The following is a 25,347-nucleotide window of genomic DNA, read 5'->3' as shown; positions in this document are numbered from 1 at the left end:
CCCAAACAAATTTGCCATGGTAAAAACCATTGAACCTATCGAATGACCCAGTTATCGAATAGAGTTGGGGAGGAAATATGGAGGACAGGGAAATATTATTTAATAACACAAACAAACAATGACACACCTGGTTGCAAGACACGACAAGGTTATCCTTTCGTCGTACTATCACTTTTTCAAATCAAATTTATCGATTACACCTTTCAATCACATTCGGAACGGAGTACACAATTTTGCTATTAAATTTCATCATTTAATTTGTTCTTCTTCTCTTTTCAGAAAAAATAGTATTGGAACCATTTTCCGGGAATTCATCAGCCACCTCCCAAAGTGCTACATTGACGCCCAAGCGCCCGCCTTACCCCGCCATTTTTTTAGCAACGCCTGCTAATTGATTTTAAACCGAGACGTCGGACAATTGCTTAAACTGTTTTACGTGGAAGGGTATGGTATATTTTCTGGGGGACTGGGGCATGGGAGATTCTGACTGTGCGTCATATCATCAACATGTTCCAAATACAATACAACAACATCATCATCAACACCAACACCACCATCAACAGCAATATCAGCATAATGAGCATGAATTGCAACAACAACAACTCCATCATCATAACCAACAACAACAACAACATGTTGGCCAAGTTGCCCCAACTTTAAATCAATTGTCGCCATTGCAGTTTGGTAGTACAACAGCAACAGCTGGTACAGCAGCAGCAGCATATTTGAGTAGTGTCGGCTCAACAACAACAACACCACCCTCAACGGTTACATCGCCAACCAAGAGCTGCAGCAACACCACCACCACTACAACACAACAACCCCAACAACATGTTGCCACAAGCTCTTTGGTCACTGCCAATTTGCAGCAATTGTCTGTAAGCAGCAACAATCCGACAACCCAACAACAATCTCATTCATTGGCCAGTGCTGCCGCAGCCCTACATCAGTATTTAGGACATCATCAACGTCAACGTTCTGAATCCTGTGTCGGTTTAACCACAACCTCCACCACCAACAACAGCAGCAGCGGCAACAATCATTGCAGTGCTGTTGATTTTATACGGGCCAAACATGCAATCTCTGAGACGTTGTCCTCCAACGCGATTGGCAATAAAAACAATTGCACAACAACAACAACACCGGGCAATTTTAATCTCAATGGAGCAACTTTAGCCTCGGCAGCTGCCCAACAGTCGTTTAAACAACCCCAACAACAACAGCATCATCATCAGTTCCAGACCCAATTAAGCAAGGATCATTTGGAAAGTGAAGATGAAGTTGCACTGCAGCCGCTATCAAATCAGGTGAGAGGATATGTGTTGATATTTGTTTCGATGAATTATTAATTTAATTTTGAATTTTAGAGTCAAATAGGAAGGGGTGGCTTAGAGAGTGAAAAATGTGATATGGGAGCTATATATAAATTTGAAACGATTTCAACAAAACTTAACACACGTCATTTTAAACTCAATACAGTGCGGTATTTCAAATTTCATCTGAATCGAACAAACATAGGTTCTTTGGGTCACCATTTTCATAAAATCGGACAAACATATGTATGACAGCTACATCTAAATCTGAACCGATTTTCACGAAATTTAACATACGTCATTCTAAGCTCAAATCAATTCGCTATGCAAAATTTCATCTCAATCGGACAAACATTGGAAGTTTGGTGCATCATTTACATAAAATCGGACGAAAATATATATGGGAGCTGTATCAAAATTCGAACCGATTTTCACAAAACTTAACACACATCATTCTAGACTCAGTTCAGTACGCTGTGCATAATTTCATGTCAATCGAACAAACATGGGATGTTTGGCGCACCATTTACATCAAGTCGGACGAAAATATGTATGGGAGCTATATCTAAATCTGTACCGATTTTCACGAAACTTAACACACGTCATTCTAGACCCAATTCAATACACTCTGCCAAATTTCGTGGAAATCGAACAAACATAGGCTCTTTGGTGCACCATTTACATAAAATCAAACGAAAATATATATGAGAGCTATATCTAAATCTGAACCGATTTCAACAAAACTTCGCATACATCAATCTGTAACTAATTCAATACGATGTGCAAAATTTCGTCTCAATCGGACAAATATTGGGTGCTTTGTGCGCCATTTACATAAAATCGGACGAACATATACAGTGGCTCCATCGAATAATCGGACAAGTGTTTGTCAGATATAATAATGCTATACATTTCAAAAAAATGTCTACATGTGTAGTTTTTTTTCGCCTTTAGTTACACATTACTTACTTATATTTCTGAACTATACAAAAAGCAACAACTTTCCTAGTGATAAAAGTAAATTTCGTCAGAAAGACAAAATTAACTCAATTTATTGTGTTCAACGCAAAATCGGACAAAACAAAGTATCAATGTTAAAAGTCCCGTTATTATGCAAATATGAACTTCAAAGCTGTATTTTGTTTGTCGTATTCATTTGTAAATTGCATTTAGATCAAGAAAGTGGTAAAACTTAATAAAAATAAATTTAAATGGCTCCAAAAGGGAAAAAATTCAGTGTGGAAATCAGACAATTAATAGATAAATTGAATTATGAAGGTAAAACAGTAAGAGAAATTGCCGTATTGGTTGGAATGAATAAATCTACTGTCCACGACATTATAAAGAGGTTCCGTGATGAGTTCAGATTGACCAATAAAAGCAGAGAAGGTCAATGGAAGATATTGAATGAGCGAGAAGAGCGTTCGATATTAAAAGAAATAAAACAATATCCATTTAAAAGCGCAAAAGAACTTAAAATAAATTTAAAAACTCGCACTTGAAAAGTTGTGTGCCTAAATACTATTCGCAATACATTACATAAATATGATTATTATGGAAGAGTTGCAAGAAAAAAAGCATTTATAAGCCTTAAAAATAAAAACAGTAGAATAAAATATGCCAAGGAGTATTTACTAAAATTAGAAGATTTTTGGAAGCAGGTAATTTGATGATAGACCATCTTTAAATACATTTCTATTGATAGTTATCATTATATTAAGGATCTGTTTACTGACGAAAGCAAATTTAATTCGCACGGATCAGATGGAAAGATGTATGTGTGGCGTAAGCCAAATGCTGAATTTAATCATAAGAATACAAAAGCCACTGTTAAGCACGGATGAGGTTCTGTTATGTTTTGGGTCTGCATGTCGAGTGCGGGAATATACAATTTGCATTTTATTGATGGTAAAATGGACAAATTTGTCTACCTCAACATTTTAAAACAAAATGTAAATCAAAGTGCAGACAAATTGGGTATCGCGAACAACTTTGCCTTTTATCAAGACAACGATCCCAAGCACACATCAGGTGTTGCAAAGCTTTGGTTGATCCATAACTGTCCCAAACTTATACAAACACCTGCACAGAGCCCAGACCTTAACGTAATTGAGCATCTTTGCGAAGAATTAGCTAGAAGAGTGTATGGAAAAAATGTAACTCCTTGGTACAGCTTAAGGAGGCTTTACTGAAATCGTGGAACTCCATAGAGCCGGAGGTATGCCAGAATTTGGTCAAATCAATACCGAAGCGTTTACAGGCCGTTCTGGTCAACAAAGAATATGCAACTAAATATTAATTTCTCGATTTTTTGCATTTTTTGACATTGATACTTTGCATTGTCCGATTTTGCGTTGAGCACAATAAATTGAGTTAATTTTGTTTTTCTGGCGAAATTTACTGTTATCACTAGGAAAGTTGTTGTTTTTTGTATTGTTCAGAAATGTAAGTAAGTAATGTGTAAATAAAAGCGAAAAAAACTACACATTTAAACAATTTTTTTGAAATGTATAGCATTATTATATCTGACAACCACTTGTCCGATTATTCGATGGAGCCACTGTATATGGTAGCTATATCGAAATCTATATCGATTTCAACAAAACTTCACATACGACACTCTTTCCCTAATTCAGTACGCTGTGCAAATTTTTGTCTCAATCGGACAAACCTTGGGAGTTTGGTACACCATTTACATAAAATTGGACGAAAATATATATGGGAGCTATATCAAAATTCGAACCGATGTACACGAAACTTTGCACACATCATTCTAGACTCAATTCAATACACTATTCCAAATTTCGTGTAAATCAAAAATTTCGTGTAAATATCTAAATCTGAACCGATTTTCACGAATTTAATATTTTATTCTATAATTCGATATTCTAATGGCATTCCTTTTATATTAAATTTGCTAATCTGTTTGCAACACCTCGAAATATTTACCTGAGACTTCAAAAAGAATATAAATTCTTCATTCTATGCCGATTTATGCATGTCTGTCTGTCTGTCTGTCTGTTGAAATCACGATATAGCTCGCAATATTTAAGATAGAACCTTGAAATTTTGCACATGCATTACAATAACTCCTTGGATGTTTGGTATTGAAAATTAAATATACCGGTCCACGTTTTCATATAGCACCCATTAGACGGTACCTCCCAACTTTGGGTATTCCCCAATATTCGATACTTTGCCGATGTTGGGGCCCCTTTTTTAACTAAATAGGCTGTATTTTGGCATTTTGAATGCCCACATTCGGTACCGAATCTACTTACCAAAAATTATCAATATTGGTCAACTTTTTAATATAGCTCCCATATAACGGCCCTCCAAATATTCCGTATTTAATTATGTTGTGCTCTTTTTTCCAACCCAATAGGCTGTAATTTGGTATTTTAGGTTCTCATTTGGTTATACATCCTTCTACCAAAAATGATGAATATTGGTCCACTTTTTTACGATAGTCTCCCATATAATGATACCCCAAATTTCGATATTTTGGGGATTTGTTTTCACTTTTTGCACCGAATTGTCTGTAATTTGGTATTTTGGGTAAACATTGGGTAACACACCATCCTACAGAAAATTTTCAATATTGGTAAACTTTTTTCGTTAGCCCCATATAAAGGTACATCCTAAATTTCGATATTTTGAAGAGCTTGGGCGCATTTTTCAAACGATTTGGCTGTAAATTGGTATTTGGGGTAATCATTGGGTAATATATCCTCGAACAAAAAGTTATCAATATTGGTAAACTTTTTACGCTAGCCCCCATATAACGATACCTCCAAATTTCGATATTTTGGGGAGCTTGGGCGCATTTTTCAACCGAATCGACTGTATTTTGGTATTTTGGGTTCTCATTGGGTAACACGTCATCCTACCAAAAAATATTCAATATTGGTTAAGTTTTTACGATAGCCCCCATATAACGATAACCCCAAATTTCTATTTTTTGGGGAGCTTGGTTGCATTTTTCAACCGGATTGTCTCTAATTTGGTATTTTGGGTTCTCATTGGGTAACACAACCTTCTACCAAAAATAATCAATATTGGTTAAGTTTTTACGATAGCCCCCTTATAACGATACCTCCAAATCTCGATATTTTGGGGGAGCTTGTGCACATCTTACAACCGAATTGTCTGTAATTTGGTATTTTGGGTTCTCATTGGATACCACATGTTCCTACTAAAAATTATTAATATTGGTAAACTTTTTACCTTAGCCTCCATATAACGGTACCTCCCAAATTTTGGTAATATTGGGATTTTTTGCACTTTTTTCCAACCGAATTAGCTGTAGTTTGGTATTTTGGGTTCTCATTCTGTAACGTATCCTCTTACCAAGAATGATCAATATTAGTAAAATTTTTACCATAGCCACCATTAAAGGTACCTACCAAATTTCGCCATCGACTTGGTCTTGCTTTTTTTGTTTTTATTTTTTTTTTTTCGGTTAATGGATATGTATCCAAATTCCATTCATCTAATTATCATTACAAATCATATTTCATTTTAATATTCCGTAATTAAATAAACTTTGCCTTGGTCTTTGTTTAAAAATAAATTCCAAGTTTTTTGTGTCTATAATTTATTACTGAAACTGGAGTATATAGAGGGGCGTTGTTTACCATAAACAATAATGGAATATGAAAACTTGCTTACATGGCACAAAAAGAAGAAATATGACAACCTAAGCTAACAGCCAAATGGACAGTAACAGCAATAGAAACAAAGAATATTTATTTTATTCAAAAAAAAAATATGAAATGAAGCCAACATTTATCAAGAAATGGAACAGCAACTGTGTGGAAAACAAATGGAGACTTTTATGCTGGGCATTATTATAAACAAAAGAATATTGGGTGACATATGTTTGTATATAATGTTAACCGATGGCAGAATATATTACGTTATAGATTAGAAGACAGATCTGTTGGTCATCTATAACAGGACTTATCTAAATCTCAACCGACTTCAACGAAATCTGCCGGAGATTAATCGAAAGATATATAGGGACTTTAGAACACCATTTACATAAAACCGGACGAGCACATGTATGACAGCTATATGTAAATCTGAACCGATTTTCATGAAACTTAGCACACATCATTCTATACTCAATTCAGTGCACTATGCAAAATTTCTGGTAAATCTAATGAAATACAGGGGCTTTAGTGCACCATTTACATAAAATCGAACGAAAATATATATGGGAGCTATTTTTAAACTGAACAGATTTTCACGAAACTTAACACATGTCATTCTAGACTCAATTCAGTACGCTACGCCAAACTTTGTCCAAATCGAAAGATATATAGGGATTTTGGTACACCATTTACATTAAATCGGGCGAAAATTTATATGGGAGGTATATCTAAATCTGAAGAGATCATCACGAAACTTTACACACATCATTCTAGTATTTTTATGTGAATACCGATTAGTCTCCTATTAGAAGTTATTTTGGTGGAAACCCTATTATTTCTATATGTATTTATAATTTTTTTGTACTAATTCCCCTTTTTTTTTTGGTTTTACTTTCCAGGTCGGAGGACACACCCGCCTATTGTTGCTTAATCAATCGACTGTCATCAAGCCATTGAATTTGCGTGAATTGGATTTTTATCAAAACATTCCGCAGGATATACAGAAGTTTGTTCCCAAATATAAAGGTAAGCCTTTGATCCATTTTTCAAACAATCCAAACATATTTTTTTTTTGTTCAATTTCTAAGCCAAATGTGATAAAAAAAGAAACCAAACAAAATAAACTTTATAAATTATTATCTACCATACCAACAACTTCTTCGTTTCCATCAAAACATTTCATGATCATTGCTATTGCAAAAAAAAAAAACAAATGAATATCAAAATATATTAAAACAACATTGTATGTATGTATTAATGTTTGTCTATATATCATGTGTAAATAAAGTTTAAAAAAAGAAAACAAAATAAACATAAAAAATATAGAAAAATTAAAAAAAAAAACGAAAAGACATTATAAACATTTTTATTCTAAATATTTATATGTTTCATATATAGACATTTACTTATCATTTATAATATATTTTAGTGAACAAAAAAAAACAAAGTAGCTATTACATTTGTTGAAATCAATCATCACCATTCACAACCACTTCCCTTACATTTTATGTAAAATGTAATTGTTTAAATGTTTAAAAGCCAAATAGAAAAAAAATAAAACAAATCATCAAATGAATAGAAAAAATACTATAGATTCAAATTTGTTTATAAAAAAGAAATAATACTATTTTTTATATATTCGAAACAAGTGGGAAAACACACAATACTAGAAATGCAAAAATAAATACAAATAAAAATCTCTAGCAAACAACATCACTTACAACTGTGATTTGTTTTCCTTACATTACGTCTTATTTTATATTTTTATATATTATATTATTCTTTCTTTCATTATTTACTTTTAGTGAGCCCATCTCCTCCTTTTTTATATATTCTCTAGAGACATACAGATTTATTATTTCGTTTTGTATAACAAATATAAAAATTTATAAACAAAATGTGTTTTCTAATATACATATAAAGTAATTTAAGCAAATATCTGTGATATAAATATAAATAAACCAAAGATAATAATAAAATGACTGACACTGCCTTAGATTTTAATTACAATATTTATTCAAGAAAAAAACTATTTTTATAACTTATATACTCGTACACTTATATACAATTTATATTTATATTTTGCAAAACAAATAATAATAACGAAATAAACTTGAAACGTAGCAAATAAACCTTTTAAACATTCCATCATAAATTCATTTGCTTTGTGCTTGCAAATATACTGCCCTGTCTTCTATTTACAAAACTAAAAATAAATCAACACAATATTTAAACGCGGGAAATAAAAAAAAACAACAACTACGGGAGTGTACATAGTTTAGAATTATATTTTATACCAATACAAAAAATCTTTAGAATAGTTTTGTTTTTGTTAGACTAGGTTGGAAGGTTCAAAGTGAAAAATACATAGTATATCTAGTTCTGGACTACAATCCGGGATACAAACTTCTCAGAGAATATAATAAAGATTCATTAGAAGAGCGTCCTACAAATATACCAATATGGAAAGAGAAACCCCTTAACATTCATTTCAACATTTCTCTATATGAATTATAATCGGTCTTCTACAAGTCTTTTTCTAAGTTCTTTTTAATAAGAGCTCCTGGTTATCTATATGGAGTTCAATAAATTTCTATCACATAAGACATTTCCAAGAAGTCATATTGGTAATCTATAAGAACACCTATTGGTCTTTTATACGATTTTTTGCACTTCCAGGAGTGTCTAATTCCAATTGGTGATTTAAAAGACATTCTGATTCTTTTATAAGAAGTCGTATTGCTTATTTAAAAGAAGACATGCGATTTATTGCCCTTCAAAGATGAGGAGGACGAAAGTCGTTTGGATTTCTATAATGCTATGTATTACTCTTCTATAAGAAAATATGTATATCGGTCCTCTATAAATAGACCTATTGCTCTGTTATAATATGACAGTCTTGTCGTTTACAAAACTACCTATAATCCTTGATACATTTTTGAAAAGGATACTTCTTAAGGAAGCTAGTTTGACTTTTATAAAAAGACATGAATCTATAAAAGACTTATTGCCATTTTATAAAAAGCACTAATAATCTAAAAAAATCATTCAAAAGAAGATTTATTCCCTGAGATTTCAATTGCGATTTTATGTGTTGATACATTTGTCATCTATGAAATGACTATTAAGAAACTATGTTTATTTATGAGTAGAGCTATTGGTCTTCTATGAAATAAACTAACGAATTTTCATAAAAATGGCCTTCTATAGAATACCAACAGAATTTCTAATCAGTTTTTCATGAAAACTTCCATAGGCTTCTATTGTTGATCTATGTCCTACTTGCCTTCTAATAAGATGGCCTATTGGCATTCTTCAAGAATAAGTTAAACCTCCTCTATTAGAGCACGTCTAGGAGAAGACGTATTTAAAGTCTTTAAACCTTTTTGTGGACGGAATTGGCGGAACACGTCCGTCTTTTGTAGTCTTGCTAAGCAAATATTTATCTATTACTGGTTGTGTTTCCTGAAATGTTCTAACACTCTTCGTGAAATTTGATGTCGTAAATTTGTTTTAATTTAGATCTGTTATGTTCCACGGTGCGTGTTCTTAATATCTCCGTATATGGCAATGCCTCTGGAGTGTCCTCTTCATTGGAATATAATCTTTTATAAATATCTCATACCCTCATTGTATCCGACAATATTTTTTGATAGATATGTTCCCTTTGTTTTTCTGTTGGGGTCTTCTTGGGAACATCCATCCGTCTCTGTGCAATGACTATAAGTAATGATCCCCTGTGCTGAAGTTCTATGGAATATACATAAATTACCAATCAAATTTATTTTGAGGAACCCAGTGGCAATCGATCAAAAAACTTAATTCCTATAAATTAAATAGAAACAAAATGATGAAAATATTGAAAATAATGATTCATTATACTCGCAATACAAGTGACAATTAAGTTCATTATCTGCTGCAAGTTCCATATGGCACACATTTGTATTTTCCTAGTAATTTTCGAAATGATCCATTAATTTGTTGTTATTGTATTATAAATTACCGGAATTATATAGGTATGTTACTGAAATATCGGCCCACAATAGAGTCAAAAGCTTTCGAGGAATTTGTCAATGAATATGTGAATAAATCCCAACAAAAAATCGCCATTTTCTTAGCATAGACACAAAACATATGATTTTAGTTATCAGTGTGGCATACTTGGCATGCATGAAAAAACGCAAAATATGAACTGTCTGTAGAACATGAAAAATAAAAAAGATTAGTTTTTATTAATTTTAATTAATTGTAATTATTTTAAATCTAAATAGTATTCCTTGTCCATCATCCAGCAATTGGGTAAAAAAGAGGAAGACAGACTCTTTAAGAAAACAATTTAATTCGTCTAATTTCTGTAATGTCTCTTATTTAGTTATTAAAACATACAGTAAAGTACGATTATAGGGACCTAGTAGGCACCAAGCAAATTAGTTCGTTATAGCAGAAATTCGTTATATCCAATGTAAGGCAAAACCTGGGATTAGCAGAAAAATATATATTCAGTTCCAAAATAGGCATCTTATAATTGAATAGAATATAGTTTTTTCGTCCTATTTTGAGCTGCTTCTCTTTTTCTTCGATGAACCAGGCATTTTTTTGTAAAGTTTGCCAGTGTTACCGTATCAATTAACTTTTGTGCGAATTGTCATAGTTAATTATTTGGTATTTCGTAGCAAGTTTGTTACAACCGAATTAAAATAAAGAAGAACTGAAAAATGGGACCGAATAAATAGTTCGCTATAAGAGTTAATATTTGTATGAAAAATATGTCTAAAAAATTTGGGACCAGGAAATGTGTTCGTTATAAGTAAAGTTATTTACAACCGGTGTTCGTTATAGGCGTATTCGACTGTATTAATCTTCTTCTGCTTCCTTTTACTTCGTGGATTTAATCCAGTAGAGCCATTCCGGATTTCAGTTTGAAATGGTATTTAATAATATTAATAATAATAGATATTGGTGTTTTTATAAAATACCTGATTTGTTTGAAGACATGTAAACGAACATAAATTTGTATTCTAGAGGATCTAATTATCCCCTATAAAATTTTTTAATATAATACAATATTATCTTATTTTCCAAAACTAATATACACTTCTAAAACTTTTCCATTATTTTTAAGGAAATACAAATAAATTGACTATTTTATTTTATCAAAATCACCTTGTTGCCCCCTCTACTTATTTATTACTGTGTACACTCCCATTAAAAAATAAAACAACAAGTAATCAATAGTTTCCGATCGTTCAATTTATCGTTTTCCGCTCTCCTCGTTGTAATCAATTAAAATAAACTGTGATTTCAAATAAATAGCAAATCTTTGTGATTGTGAATTGCTTTTAATTGTTTTTAAAAGAAAAAACAAAAAATTAGTGAAGACAATTAAAATGGAATTCATGTGATTTTATTTTGAATTTACAGTTTGTTTTAATTGAAGAAGAAAATCAAAACGGTTTCAATATTAAACAGCAAAGATCAAAGTGTCTGTGACTGTGATTATTTTTTTTTATTTTAATTATTAAACAATAATTGTGATATTGTGATCGAATAAAAGTATATGAAAAAAGTAAAATGATGGGGTAAGTGCCAAAAAACCAAATAAAACAAAAAAAAACTACCAAAGCACAATAGAAACAACAACAAGAATCTAACAATTAAAAGAAGTAACTCGAAAACAATCCTCTCTTGTAAGAGGTAGGATATTTTTGTTAAGAAATAATTATATTATTTTAAAACAGCTAGGCTGAATGAAACTACTACTAACAACAACAACACGGTTGGTGTGCTGATAAGGCGTGCTATGACCACTCGAGAGAATTCCCTTAGTTGAGGACGCCTTTTGGTAGCAAAATCTCACCATGCTCTCTTCTTACAGCAGCTAGAAAACATGGAGGAGGTTTTGTGGAGTCCTGCCGTGCCGCGAAACAAGAACAAAAAACGTAATTTTTTGTTAAACACTATGACAAAAAACCAAAATATTTTTTTCTACTATTACCCCCTCTCAAAAAAAGAACTATCTATGTATTATTGTTGTTTTTATTGTATTCACAAATACAGAATGCATCTGCGCAACGTCCGTCTCCTGTGTGTAGTCGGTCTAAATGCGTTCCAAAAACAAAGAAAAAACCCAAAACTCGTTTCTTCGAGGACGACACACTGCTATCGTCTCTAACATGTCTGGCCACTTAGTATATAGGGGGACCATAGCCAAAAATCATGAAATCTCTCGCTCTCCCACTACTACTCCTCCTCTTCTCATCCAAATATACATGAATGAATGAAACGAGTCCAAAAATAAAACTAAGACCTTAAGCGAGAGTACAACGGGTTTGTATAACATTTGCATTTTATTCAAATTGATTAAATAATTTTTTCACCAAAAAAAAAAAATATTTATTTAGAAAATATTATAATACATAATTATTATTTATTTTATATATTTATATACATATTTGGTATAAATTTTATATAACGCATAGTTTTTTTATTATTATTAAGATTAATAGGCGCTAGGAAGATTATTAAAATATTTTGCAAATATGAATTTTGAAATTCATGGAAACGTGAATTATTCCATTACGTATTAAATCTTCACATACGTGAAGCTATTTTGAATATATAAAATCAAATATCGATTCCAGTGCTATATTAAATTACTCACTCTTGTAAGGAGGGTTTTTTTGAATTCGAAAGAGGTTTTTTTTTTATCAAATAAATCTACTTGAAACATGAAAATAACACGAAGGACATTCCGAATGAATCACAGGATTTTATTGCGGTTAATGAAAATAGTATCGGGCAGTATTCTTCGATATCGATTTTTCAAAAATATCTTTTTGAAGTCCTTACATAGGCGTGGATTTTTTTAAATGTCTTTTTGAGGTCCTTACATAGGTGTGGATTTGTATACCCTTTACCACACTGTGGTACATATGATTGTAACAGGCAAAAGGAATCGAGATAGGAATCGATGGTTCCTTTTGAGAATATGTATAGAATCACGTTCTGAGTCGATTTACGCCGTCTGTCCGTCCATGTATTTTCGTTAACAAAGTACAGGTCGCATTTATGATCCGATTTGGATGAAATTTGGCACAGCTCATTTATTTGGCCCAAGGACGAACCCTATTGAAATTGGGAAAAATCGGTTCAGATTTAGATATAGCTCCCATATATAGTTTCGTCCGATTTAAGTAAATGGGGCACCAAAGTCCCCAAATATCTTTCTATTTGCCCGAAATTCGTCATAGATATAGCTCCCATATATATTTTCGACCGATTTTAGGTAAATAGAGCACCAAAGTCCTTATATATCCTTCGATTTCCACGAAATTTGGCATAACGCACTGAATTAAGCCTGGGATGATATGTGCTAAGTTTCGTAGAAATCGGTTCAGATTTCGATATAGCTCCCATATATATTTTCTCCCGATTTTATGTAAATGATGCACTAAAGTCCCTATATATCCTTCGATTTGCACGAAATTTGGCATAGTGTACTGAATTAGGTCTAGAACAATGTGTGGTAAGTTTCGGGAAAATCGGTTCAGATTTAGATATGGCTCTCATATATTTTTTCGTCCAATTTTAGGTAAATGGAGCACCAAAGTCCCTATATATCTTTCGATTTGCACGAAATTTCGCTCAGCGTACTGAATTAAACCTAGAATGATGTGTGTTAAGTTTCGAGAAAATTGGTTCAGATTTATATATAGCTCTCATATATATTTTTGTCCGATTTTAGGTAAATGGTGTACCAAAGTCCCTAAATATCTTTCGATTTGCACGAAATTTGGCACAGAGTACTAGACTAAGTCTAATATGATGTGTGGTAAGTTTCGAGAAAATTGGTTCAGATTTATATATAGCTCTCATATATATTTTTGTCCGATTTTAGGTAAATGGTGTACCAAAGTCCCTAAATATCTTTCGATTTGCACGAAATTTGGCACAGAGTACTAGACTAAGTCTAATATGATGTGTGTTAAGTTTCGTGAAAAACGATTATTATTTAGATATAGCTCCCACATATATTTTTGTCCGATTTTAGGTAAATAGTGCACCAAAGTACCTATATATCCTTCGATTTGCACGAAATTTGGCATAACGTACAGAATTAGGTGTAGAACGATGTGTGGTAAGTTTCGGGAAAATCGGTTCAGATTTTCAAGTAGCTGTCATATATTGTTTCACCCGATTTTAGGTAAATAAAGCAACAAAGTCCCTATATATTCCTCGATTTGCACGAAAATTGGCACAGAATACTGAATTGAGTCTAGAATTTTGTGTGTTAAGTTTCGTGAACATAGGTTCAGATTTAGATATAGTTCCCATATACATATCCGTCCGATTTTATGTAAATGGTGCACTAAAGTCCCTATATATCCTTCGATTTCCACACAATTTGGCATAGTGTATAATCAAACGATGTGTGGTAAGTATTTTCCGATAGAGATTAAATTCTAAACAGTTCAGCATACCAAATAGCATGTGTCAAGTTAGCTTTAAATCGATTTACAAAATTTAGCATAGGTTACAGAATGACATGTATAGGAATTGATGTTAGCGGGTTTACATATATATCAAGATCACATATTTCAGATCGTTCAATTTCACGTCAATATTCCTTCGAACAGGCGACGTCTGTTAGGATACATATGTAGAATATACCCAAAGTGGTGAAGGATATTATATAGTCGGCCCAGTCTGATTTTACTACCTTCCTTACTGGTTTAAAATCTATTCTTGTGATCGTTACATAGGGGAGAATTTTTTTAAAAATAACTTTTTGAGATCCTTAAATAATAGAAGTGGATTTTTTAAAAATATATTTTTGAGTTCCTTACAACTGCCCAAATTAAAGACACAATAAAAAATTAAATAATTTTTAATTATTTAATTTATTATTGTCATTTCAAACTTCGTATACATCTATTTTAAGGGTATTATTTATTTATTTATTATTATTTTAATTTATAATTGGCTTTAAACATTATTAAAAAAATATATTTTGTAAGGGTACATCTATTTAAAATTTCACAATCATTATTCTTTTAATTCAAAATCATGTCAATGCTTTTAGCAACAAATTAGGCTGTTTTTTGATAATGACAACAGCTCTTTCTCTCTGTCTCAAAATCATTCATGCCGTCCTGTTCTCTTTGCCTCTGTTGTTTTGTCTTGCATTTCGCTCTCACCAAATTCATTTAGGGCTTCCAAAGTCCTCTCTTTGTATGTGTATAATCCATAAGAAGTTCATACATATATAATAATTATCATTTCGAATTTTAATGTATTGTGAATTTAAATCGGAAATCAATGCGATTTTCAAAAAATAATACTTCTCAATATAGGACTATATTTAAGCTGTTGGTTCTGCTTCTATATTTTACTAATATATATTTTGATTTGAAACGCAAATTTATTTACAGGCGTTATGCAGGCCACCACCATGGGCGGTTGTAAATTGGAGAAACGTTATTCACCGAGTTTTCGTGATGAACCCCAGCGTAAAATGAGCGCCTCGAAACGTAAACGGGATGAAATTTTAAGGTAAATATCATTTTTTTATTTTATTTATTCAAATTGTTTTAGTTTCAATTATTTGTTTTAAGAATATCTTGATAACATTTTCAATTTTTTAGATATTTTGTGGTTGTGTTTGTGAAGAGAGGGGAGAGAGTAATTTGAAATTTGTATAACAAGATGATGGGTATGAAACCGAAAATTGTACATAATTATGTATTTAAAAAATGTATATTTTAAAATATCACCCATCCAATATCTGAAAAAAAACTACTTCTATTTTCTTGATAAAATTTCAAGGGTATGGGATGCGGTATATTTTAAGAATAAAACAAAATTACTCTGCTGCTTATTTTAGGGTCCTTAAGAGGCCGTACAACCAAAAATACCAAAAAACATAATAGAAACTAGTTTCTAAAGGCCCAGGTCCACAAGAAAGTAACACCCAAACCCAAACAAATCGCAAAATATACTACACACACATGTTAACTGTGGAGAACCACTTCTTGGAGGGTTTTTATATATTTTTTCTAATACCGAAAGAACATTTTTAATAATCTTTTTTCTTTTTAAATTTGCAGAATGAAAGTCCACAAGAATGGTAATGCCGCTGATGTCATTAAGAGTATATCACAATTGGACAATTCCAACAAGCAATGTAAGTCCTTGAACATAACCTCAATTACATAATTTAACTAATTATATGTGTTTCTTCTCCTTCTCTCTCTCGCAGATTTCCTAATGTTGGAAAATATAACATCTCAATTCCGTAATCCCTGTATCTTGGATCTGAAAATGGGTACCCGTCAACATGGCGATGATGCATCCGCAGAAAAACGTTCCAAACAAATGGCCAAATGTGCGGCCAGTACATCCGCATCATTGGGTGTACGTTTGTGTGGCATGCAAACGTATCAGGTCCATTTGGATCAATATGCCAAACGGGACAAATATTGGGGTCGTGAATTAAATGAGAATGGTTTTAAACAGGCCCTACATGATTTCTTCTATAATGGTTATCGTTTGCGTACTCGAGTTATACGCAAGATTGTACAACGTCTGTTGCAATTGCGTCGGGTCATTGAGAAGCAGTCCAGTTATAGATTTTATTCCTGGTAAGTTGGAAAATACACAACCACAAAGGTGAAACTGTTTTTTTAAGGGCCGAACATGGGTGTGGATTTTTTAAAAATAGTTATTGGTACCTCTAAATAGGCAGGGATTTTTAAAAATAGGCAGGGATTTTTTAAAAATAGCTTCGGTCACTGCCTTTCAAAGAGACCCTCCCCGCACACTGGGGAGTCATGCGACCTCGTGCCCTTCAGCGTTCTACGATTTGCAGTCGGGGTCCCGACTGTATTAAAACATAGCCTTGTTGATACCTGGGCGCCTCAATCAGCTTATTCAGTCTTAGCTGCCAAGTCCTTGCCATGGTAAGAGGCTATGCCATGGTCAACCTCAATCCCTCACATACAGCACATTCTATGGAGCCGAATTTTAATAACAACACAAACACGATAGCGATCCTGATAACTCCTCCGAAGCAGGGAGAGTCCTCCCAGTTGCTGACTAGGGAAGTAAACCTTGGCAAGGTTGAGGATCCGCACTCATTCTCACGGCCTGTAGTGATGTCGCGCGAAATTACCCAGGCAGTTGGCTGCCGAAGCGGATACTGGTACTGATGAGACCCCCGTCGATAAGATTGATGATTCACCAGTACCAGTAATGCTAGGCAAGTGGATGCCAAGAAGATCGCTGCCATGAAGATGTATCGGAGAGAAGTTAACTGTAACCGATTCATCGGACAGGACAGCGACTCCATTACGGGAAAGGTCTTCCTTTTAATCAAGAGGAATCTCAAATTCATCCGAAAGTTCTTCATGAACTATCCGAATGATATTGAGAGGGAAAATTCCCCTACCCAGTACGAAGACCACCACGATAGTCTCTTCAAAGAAGGAGAAACCTGTCGGAGGTTCTAGTACACTTAGGAAGCTGATGCCTGAGACTTCTAAGCCCTCAGTACCCCCAAGGGTAAACTGAGTACTGAGACGTCCCAGACACCAGCATCCACAAAGATTGAAGGTAGGGTACTGTCGAAGTCGGCCCGAAGGAGAGCCCGTAAAAAGTTCTCCAAAGGCCTTAGGGCCCCAACATCGGCGTGGTTTTCTAAAACCTCAGTTCGGATTTTTTTATAGAAAAAAATCACCGGACCTTTGTACGGATTTTTTCTAAAGAAAAAAATTCTCTGGACCTCAGTTTGGATTTTTTTCTATAGACACAAAAATTCGCCAGACCTGTTCTTCATTTCTTTAGAAATAAATTCACGGGACCTCTGTGTGGATATTTTTCTTCGAGGACCAAATTTTTAAGCTTTCACATATTAGAGAATTTCTTCTTTGTTTTTGTTTTATCTTTTTTTCTCTAGAAATAAATTCAGGGGACCAAAGTGGGGATTTTTTTCTTCGAGGACCAATTTTTTAATGCTTTCACATATTAGAGAATTTCTTCTTTGTTTTTGTTTTATTTTTTGCTGTTGTTTTTATTTCCGATTTCTTTCCTTGTAGCGGATTTTAATTATATTTTTTTCTTTTCCCCTTCCAGCTCCCTTTTAATTGTCTACGAGGGCTATGAGGACAATCCCATGCTACAGCCAATGGATTTTGATGATTGGGCCACACCCTCAACACCCAAAAAACCTACAAAGAAATCCAATACCTTTGATTATCATCGAGACAATAGCATTGACGACGATGATGATAATGATGTGGATGATGACGATGATATTGAAGATGAAGTGGTGGACCACGACGAAGAAGAGGAGGGTCATGAGGGTGGCGATGAATTGGAATTGCATGATACCGATGAAGATTTACATTTGGTGGCGGCAGATAGTGGCAATGCCTCGGCCACCAATAGTAGCACGGGCGGTGAGCAGTGTTGTTATGATGCCGATGCCTCAAATGATTCAACAACCAATGATATGAATCTCAGAACCCGCATAAAACATTTACACAACAGCAACAACAACGGCAATACAAGGGCCTCGCCAACAACACCGGTGGCGGCAGGTGGATGTAAAGCTGGAACAGCGGCAGTTTCAACGGCGGCGGGAACGGTGGCATCTGCTTCTCGAGCCTTTGACAAGCACAATTTGTCATCGTCCTCGGATGAAAATGATGATGACAGCCACCACCACTCGCATCACCACCCTCCCCACAACAATGCTTTGATGATGAATGACAGCGATAGTAGATCTATGCCACCACCACCACCATTAGCCGGTTCTAATGTGGGCCTTTGCAAATCTTCGGAATTGATAAGGCCATCGGCATCATCAACCCCCAATACACCTGCACCATTCATTCCCATTTCCGAAGAAACAGTATTCTTAGATCCCGAACCCCCAATGCCCAGCATAGCCACCTCATCGCCGCATTCCGGTGACTCGTGGATGAATTACAGCAGCAATAGCAGTGATGATTTCTCCTGTTTGTCGGAACAAATCAAAGCGGTGACCAGTGGCCGTCAAACGGGCAACAATAGTTCGGATGAGGCGTCATCGGATTATGATAGCAGCATTATCAGCCAAACTGAGGTAATGTTAAAACGTTACAAATCGCAACAAGATGCATTTGAGGCAGCGGCAGTTGCAGCTGCTGCTGCTGCGACATCAGTTATTAATACACCGCCTCAAACGCCCAAACCGCTGTTGCGTAAAAAACATAAAAATTCACCATTGGCGACCACGGCGGTCAATGCATCGCCGGCCTCGTCGACCACTTCATCATTGAAATCGGTTAAGGGAGCAGTGAAACGTTTGCGTTGTAAAGATGATGACGATGATGATGCGGAATATAATAATAGTGATGATGCTAATACCAATATGCCCAAGGAGCCCAAGGAGTCTTCAAACCTTAACAAATCATCACAAGCCAAGAAGTCAACCACAAATAATTCGAAAATTATATCCTCCTCAGCAGCATCATCATCAAAATCGACACCGGTTTCCATGATGAATTCACCAGCCAAGACAGCGTCAGCGCAATTACCACCTGCCGCCTCCGCAGCAACAGTGGACCATGCACAAATCAAAGAAAGCAGTTTACACACGGCAGTTGAACAAGCAATGGATACAACAACAACAACATGTGGTGTTGGTGGTGGTAATACACCCATGGCATCTGGCTCCGATTCCATGACATCACCGGCCACAACACCCACAGCAACATTATCCCTACCCACACCCCCACCATCATCACAGCAACAAAAACACCAGCAGCAGCAGTCACAAAGAGTAGGAGGAGGTGTAGTGGGCGATGTTCCCATTAAACAGTTATCCAAAAAATCAACACATCGAAAATTCCTGCAACATATGTCCAAGTCATTGGACATTGATACTCCGCCAGCCGCCTGCGACGATATGCACTGTGTGGTCGATGTACGCTTGATTGATTTTGCTCATACAGCATTTGTGCCACGCAATGGTTCGGCCTTGTTCCCCACACCGCCAACGACCATCCACCATGGACCAGATAGTGGCTTCCTGACCGGGCTAGACAGTTTAAATCGTTTACTAACCGAAATTCTTAATGAAGAGGTTATGTGTTAAGAAAACTAAGCTAAGCTAAGGGAAAACTCTGAGGTATTATAAAATAAAAGAAACAAAACCTGAAAGCTTTACAAAAACAAAATACAAAATAAATGAAAGAAACAAGGAAGAAATTAAGCTACTTCATAGATACACAAACACAAACACATCCAAAAATGTAACCTATATTTATATACCTATATGGATATACATAGCGCTACATACATTATAGGAAGAAATTTCAAATCCTTATGGAGAAAAACCGAACCCTTGAAAGAAAAAGGGTTACAATGTTTCTTTTCTTCTTCGTCTTTTTGCCTCTTTTCTTTTGGGAAAAGAGAAATGCTATTTTGTTGTTTTTAGGAAAAGAAAACCTTATTAAAACCTCCCATACATAAAAAATATGTCACCTCTGCTTGTAAAAGTTAGGTTAGGGTTGATGACATCCATCCCACATTGTGTAAATTATAAATCATTTTACATATATATATAAAAAACACACACATAAGCCCTTATAACTATAGAAAAAATTTTGAAACAAAACAAAAATACCCTCCTTTTTTCTCCATCCCTCTTTAAGAAAAGTAAACAACAACAAATGCATTATTTAAAAGAAAAACAAAAAAAAAAACTTAAGAGTGAAATCATGCCAATGTGATACTGTTCAAACAAACAACAAAAACAATTGAATACTGAAAACTAAAACTGAAACAACAACAAATACTAATAATAATAATAATTATAATATTGAAATAAATAACTCCCAAGTAATTCTTTTTATTTTATTTTTTATTTTATTAAATAATAATATTGTTATATTAAGACTTATTACATATTATTTTTTTTAAATGATAAGATTTTTTTGAAAATAAAAACCACAGAAAAAATATTTTTTTTAACAAAAAAACAAAACAAACAACTTGGATATATATTTGATGATCTCTCTCAACAAAACAAGAAATGAAAAAAAAAGAAAACTCTATGTCTCTCTCTCTTCCTGGATTTCTTTCAACATGAAAATGTTTGTCTGTCAGTCCCTTACCTATGTTTCCTATATATACAACTACTTCTACTACTACTACTTCTTTAGATAACTAATTTTTCTCTCTCTCATATTTTTTTTTTATTATTTTCCTAACCTTAAACAAAAACAATGTTTTTTATTTCTAAATATTGTATATTATTATTACTACAACTAAATCTACTTTTTTTAAATATTTGTTAATAGAACCCTGACAACGATTCTAGAACAAGAAAAAAAGAAGTATTTTGTTTGTTACCTGACTTGTACCAATTTAAACCAAATGAATTAAACATAAATAAAAACAAATCATAACTACTGGACATTTCCCATATATATAAAACGAAATATATATATTTATATATATAAACATGCATCAGACACTATTTTAACAAATGTGTTTATAGAAAATAGTAATGTGGATAAAATGTTTGTTTTTTCTTTCTTTTTTCTATGTTAATAAAATGTGAATGAAATTCTCTACTATTTGAAAATAAAAAAAATGAATTCTTCAACTATTTTTGTGAGGTTAGGTTGAGAAGGCTGGCTGATATTACAGTATTAAGTAAGAAAATAACAGGCAATCCTATAAAAAATATAGGGAAATTTATTTAATGTTAGGTTAACCATTGTGCTCATTTTGATTTGTGAGGTTAGGTTGAAATTGTAAGGCTTAGGTTGATCTGGTTGGGGGTCCATTTTAGAGAAGAAGGCTAGATTGTCAATTTCATATCTTTCAAACTGTTTATGTCTTCTGCCACTCAGCGATGGACATCTACAGAGGATATGTTCAATTGTTTCTAGCTCTTCTTCGTCCTCACGACAGTAATCCTCTCTGCTGGAGTCCCATTTCGAAGCAAGAGATCTAATCCTGCAGTGACCTGTTATGATCCCCACAATGATCTCTCTCTCTCTTAATATGTGCCAACAGCGAAAAAGTTCTTCGGCGAGAGAATTCAGGCCAGATAGCTTTTGAGATTCTGCAACCTGGTTCTCTCGACCATTTGTGTACCGACTACCTCGCCGTAGAACAAGTGGATCTTAAGAACTTTCGGAACTGCCCTCGTTCTATTTGAAAATGAACAAAAACGATATCTTCAATTATTTTGTGAGGTTATGTTAAGAAGTCTGGCTGCCCTCACATTAAAATTAATTGGGATATAGCAAAATTTTTTTGAATTAATCACTAAAATATAGCCTTAACCTTAACATACCCAAATACGAAATCGAAATGCAGTAAATGTTTTGTGAGGTTAGATTTAATAGTGTGCTCATTTTCCACACAAATTAGTCACTTACTAATTTGTGAAGTTATGTTGAAATGTTTTTAATTCTTTCAAATTAAATCACATTGGAAGTAGCAACGTACAATTTTCGTTAATCCCTAAAATATTAATATTTGTTGTTATTGTAAAAGAAAACGAAATCCTATAAATACGGCCCCTTAAATGATTTGTGAGGTTATGTTGGAGTGTATGTGTTTCACATTTTCTGCACAAATCTATTATTTGCTATTGTGGAATAATTAAAAATTAAAAAAATAAAGCCGATTTTCACAATCCACTTCGGGTTTATAGCTTTCGTAGACTTCTCAAATACATTTTGGGGATTTTTTCTATTGGCTTTCCGCTTTTTACATATGCCATATGAGTCCATAGATAGATTATTTTGAACTGTAAGTTTTATACATACGCAGGCTCTTTAAAAGGTCTTGACTATGTCGAAAACTTTATAAATTAATTTCCCATTTTGCCTTTATCTAGGTGGATGTACCGGCAGAAATTGTTCGATAGCTCCTTCCTAGGCCTTAGTAACAACGGAAGAAATTTGATTTTTTTTTTACAGCGTCATCTAGTGGAAATTTCTTTCTCTTTTATGAAAGTCTTTGGGTTATATGATAATAATTATTGATCAAATAGAATTTCGTAGCATTGTAGAGTCTTGACTCTTCTCAAAATTTAATCGATTTGAGATCGCCAAAACTATTGATTCCTAAAAATATGTGATTTCTACAGAAGAGCAGTATCATGATGCAATAATAAGGTGATGTATCACAACAACAACCTTTGTTTTTGACTCGATTATCTGTCAATTTTTTCCATATAATATTTCAAATGGTTGGCAACACTGCACAACGAATTCAAGTAGAAATTACCCACTTTGACAGTTAATCAAGACATCAGCTGCGCTAAATGGACTACCTATTCATTGTGCCATGAGCAGTATCATATTGCAGTATGGCTCTTTGATAGGAATCATATCCATAGCATGGCACAATAAATAGGTAAATAAGTCCTTATTAACTGTCAAAGTGGGTAATTTCCTTATAATATTTCAATTGGTTGGCAACACTGCACATCGAATTCAAGTAGAAATTACCCACTTTGACAGTTAATCGAGACATCAGAAGCGCTAAATGGACTACCTATTCATTGTGCCATGGGTTAAGTTGAAATCATGGCATAATAAATTGGTAGTCCATTTAGCGCAGCTGCTGACTCGATTAACTGACAAAGTGCGTAATTTTTACTTGAATTCGATGTGCAATGTTGCCAACAATGTTAAATATTATAAGGACAAATTTGACAGATGATCGAGACAAAAACCAAAAGTTTTTGTTTTGATACATCACCTTATTATTGGTTGAAATGTTGGCATTAAATTAGATCATTCCTTTTGCAACACCGGTTACCCCATAAAGTATATATCTATGTCGATTTATGCTCCTGCGTATGTCTGTTGAAATCATGATAGAGCTCGCAATATTGAAGATAGAGCTTTGAAATGTTTAACACACATTTTTACTACTCATATGATGTTGGGTATTGAAAAATGGGATATATCAGTCCACTTTTGGTATAGCCAAAATTTGGTAAGGCTGTAATTTGGTATGTTGATTTTTGATTGGGTGACACATCTTCCTACCAATATTGATCACCTTTTTATGCGACTGTCGCTTATCAGCTCTATCGATGAAGGGTATTTCATTTCATTTATTTTATTTTTATCCCTTTGACCATGCGCTACAGGAGGTAAATGCCTTCTCTGTACTCGATTATTCTCAGCCAGACGTGAAGTCATTGTTTTTTTTTTTTTTTTTTTTTGGTTGAAGGTTCGGATGACCTACTCCCTTATTTTAGTTCCATTTTATTCCTTATTTTTGTTCTCTAACAACTGAAATCTGATACAGTCGCTATGGATTTAAAAATTAACTTTCTATTTTATATCCAATCTAGCCTTCTCAAAATATACTACGAGGGTAGTTCAGAAAGGTTTTAGCCTAGCACAAAAAGCGCGGTATAAACAGAAAAAAGTTAAGTATTTTGGAAACTTCCATCTCTGTTATGAACACATGTTAATTTTAGTTTCGATCTGGCAACTCCTTCATATAGAAACAGGTGTTTAAAAATTATAGTTTGTGCCGCGCTTTTTGTGCTAGGCTAAGAACTTTCCGAACTGCCCTCGTAATTGGCAGCTCACACCTTAGAAAGTTTCATAAATTAAAATTCTTGCCATAATATATTATGTTTTTATACAAATATTATTTTATTATAAACATTTTGTTAAAATCGTCTCTGTTGAATAATCATAAACATATATAGTACATACGTTTATAACGTTTAAAATACACAAATATATACATATAGCCATGACATGACACGACATCATTACAAGGAATGTGACCTTATCAATTGTGAGTATACCTCATAATAGACATCCTAACTAACATTGATCTTAAGTAACAACAAAAACAACAACAAATTGTATTCAAATACAAATATATTATTTTATTTGATAATGAAGAAAGAAATTAGAACACAAATAAAAAATAATAAAAAATATGTAAACATAAATAAAAATTAACAAAGTACTATTAAAAAAGTATTTTTTAAAAATTTAAATGAAAATTGAATTTATTGGAAATTAAAAAGAAAATTGGAAATATTTAATTAAAATAAATATATTTAAAAAAATATGTAAAGTGTTATTTAAAAAAATATATACACATACATAAATTCGAAAATATTTTGGTGGGAGACCAATGTAAACGAACCTATAAATTGATCTTTGAATTAAGATATTCAATTTTATAAATGTTCAGTTTTATAAATGAATAAGTAAAAAATGAAGGGTTTCCAAGAACTCTCCCTTCTAAATTAGAAACAATACATTTCTTTTAAGGCGCGTTTAGACTATACCTTCTAAATCAACTCGTTTGGAAATTTAATAACTCAGTCAGCT

The 25,347-nt window shown here is 33.4% G+C and overlaps 2 protein-coding genes across 2 annotated transcripts in view; one reads left to right on the top strand and one right to left on the bottom strand.

Moving 5' to 3' along the window:
- The window catches only part of LOC133333667 (proton-coupled zinc antiporter SLC30A9, mitochondrial), a 116,260-nt gene that overhangs the window by 44,390 nt on the left and 46,523 nt on the right, over positions 1–25,347 (bottom strand). The window lies entirely within an intron of this gene.
- On the top strand, positions 364–20,105 carry LOC133333671 (uncharacterized). The gene is made up of 9 exons (XM_061541961.1): positions 364–695; positions 786–1,307; positions 6,868–6,994; positions 15,400–15,520; positions 16,075–16,151; positions 16,227–16,608; positions 18,098–18,590; positions 18,642–18,687; positions 18,751–20,105. The coding sequence occupies exons 1-9, from the start codon at positions 447–449 to the stop codon at positions 20,103–20,105; spliced, it is 3,372 nt and encodes a 1,123-aa protein (XP_061397945.1). The 5' UTR covers positions 364–446.

The sequence above is a fragment of the Musca vetustissima genome, unplaced genomic scaffold (genome assembly GCF_032173495.1).
Source record: "Musca vetustissima isolate MV318-11 ecotype Yass unplaced genomic scaffold, APGP_CSIRO_Mvet_v1 utg8392, whole genome shotgun sequence".
Lineage (NCBI taxonomy): Eukaryota > Metazoa > Arthropoda > Insecta > Diptera > Muscidae > Musca > Musca vetustissima.
The sequence above is the reverse complement of the archived record's forward strand: the minus strand, read 5'-3'. Positions and strand labels throughout refer to the sequence as shown.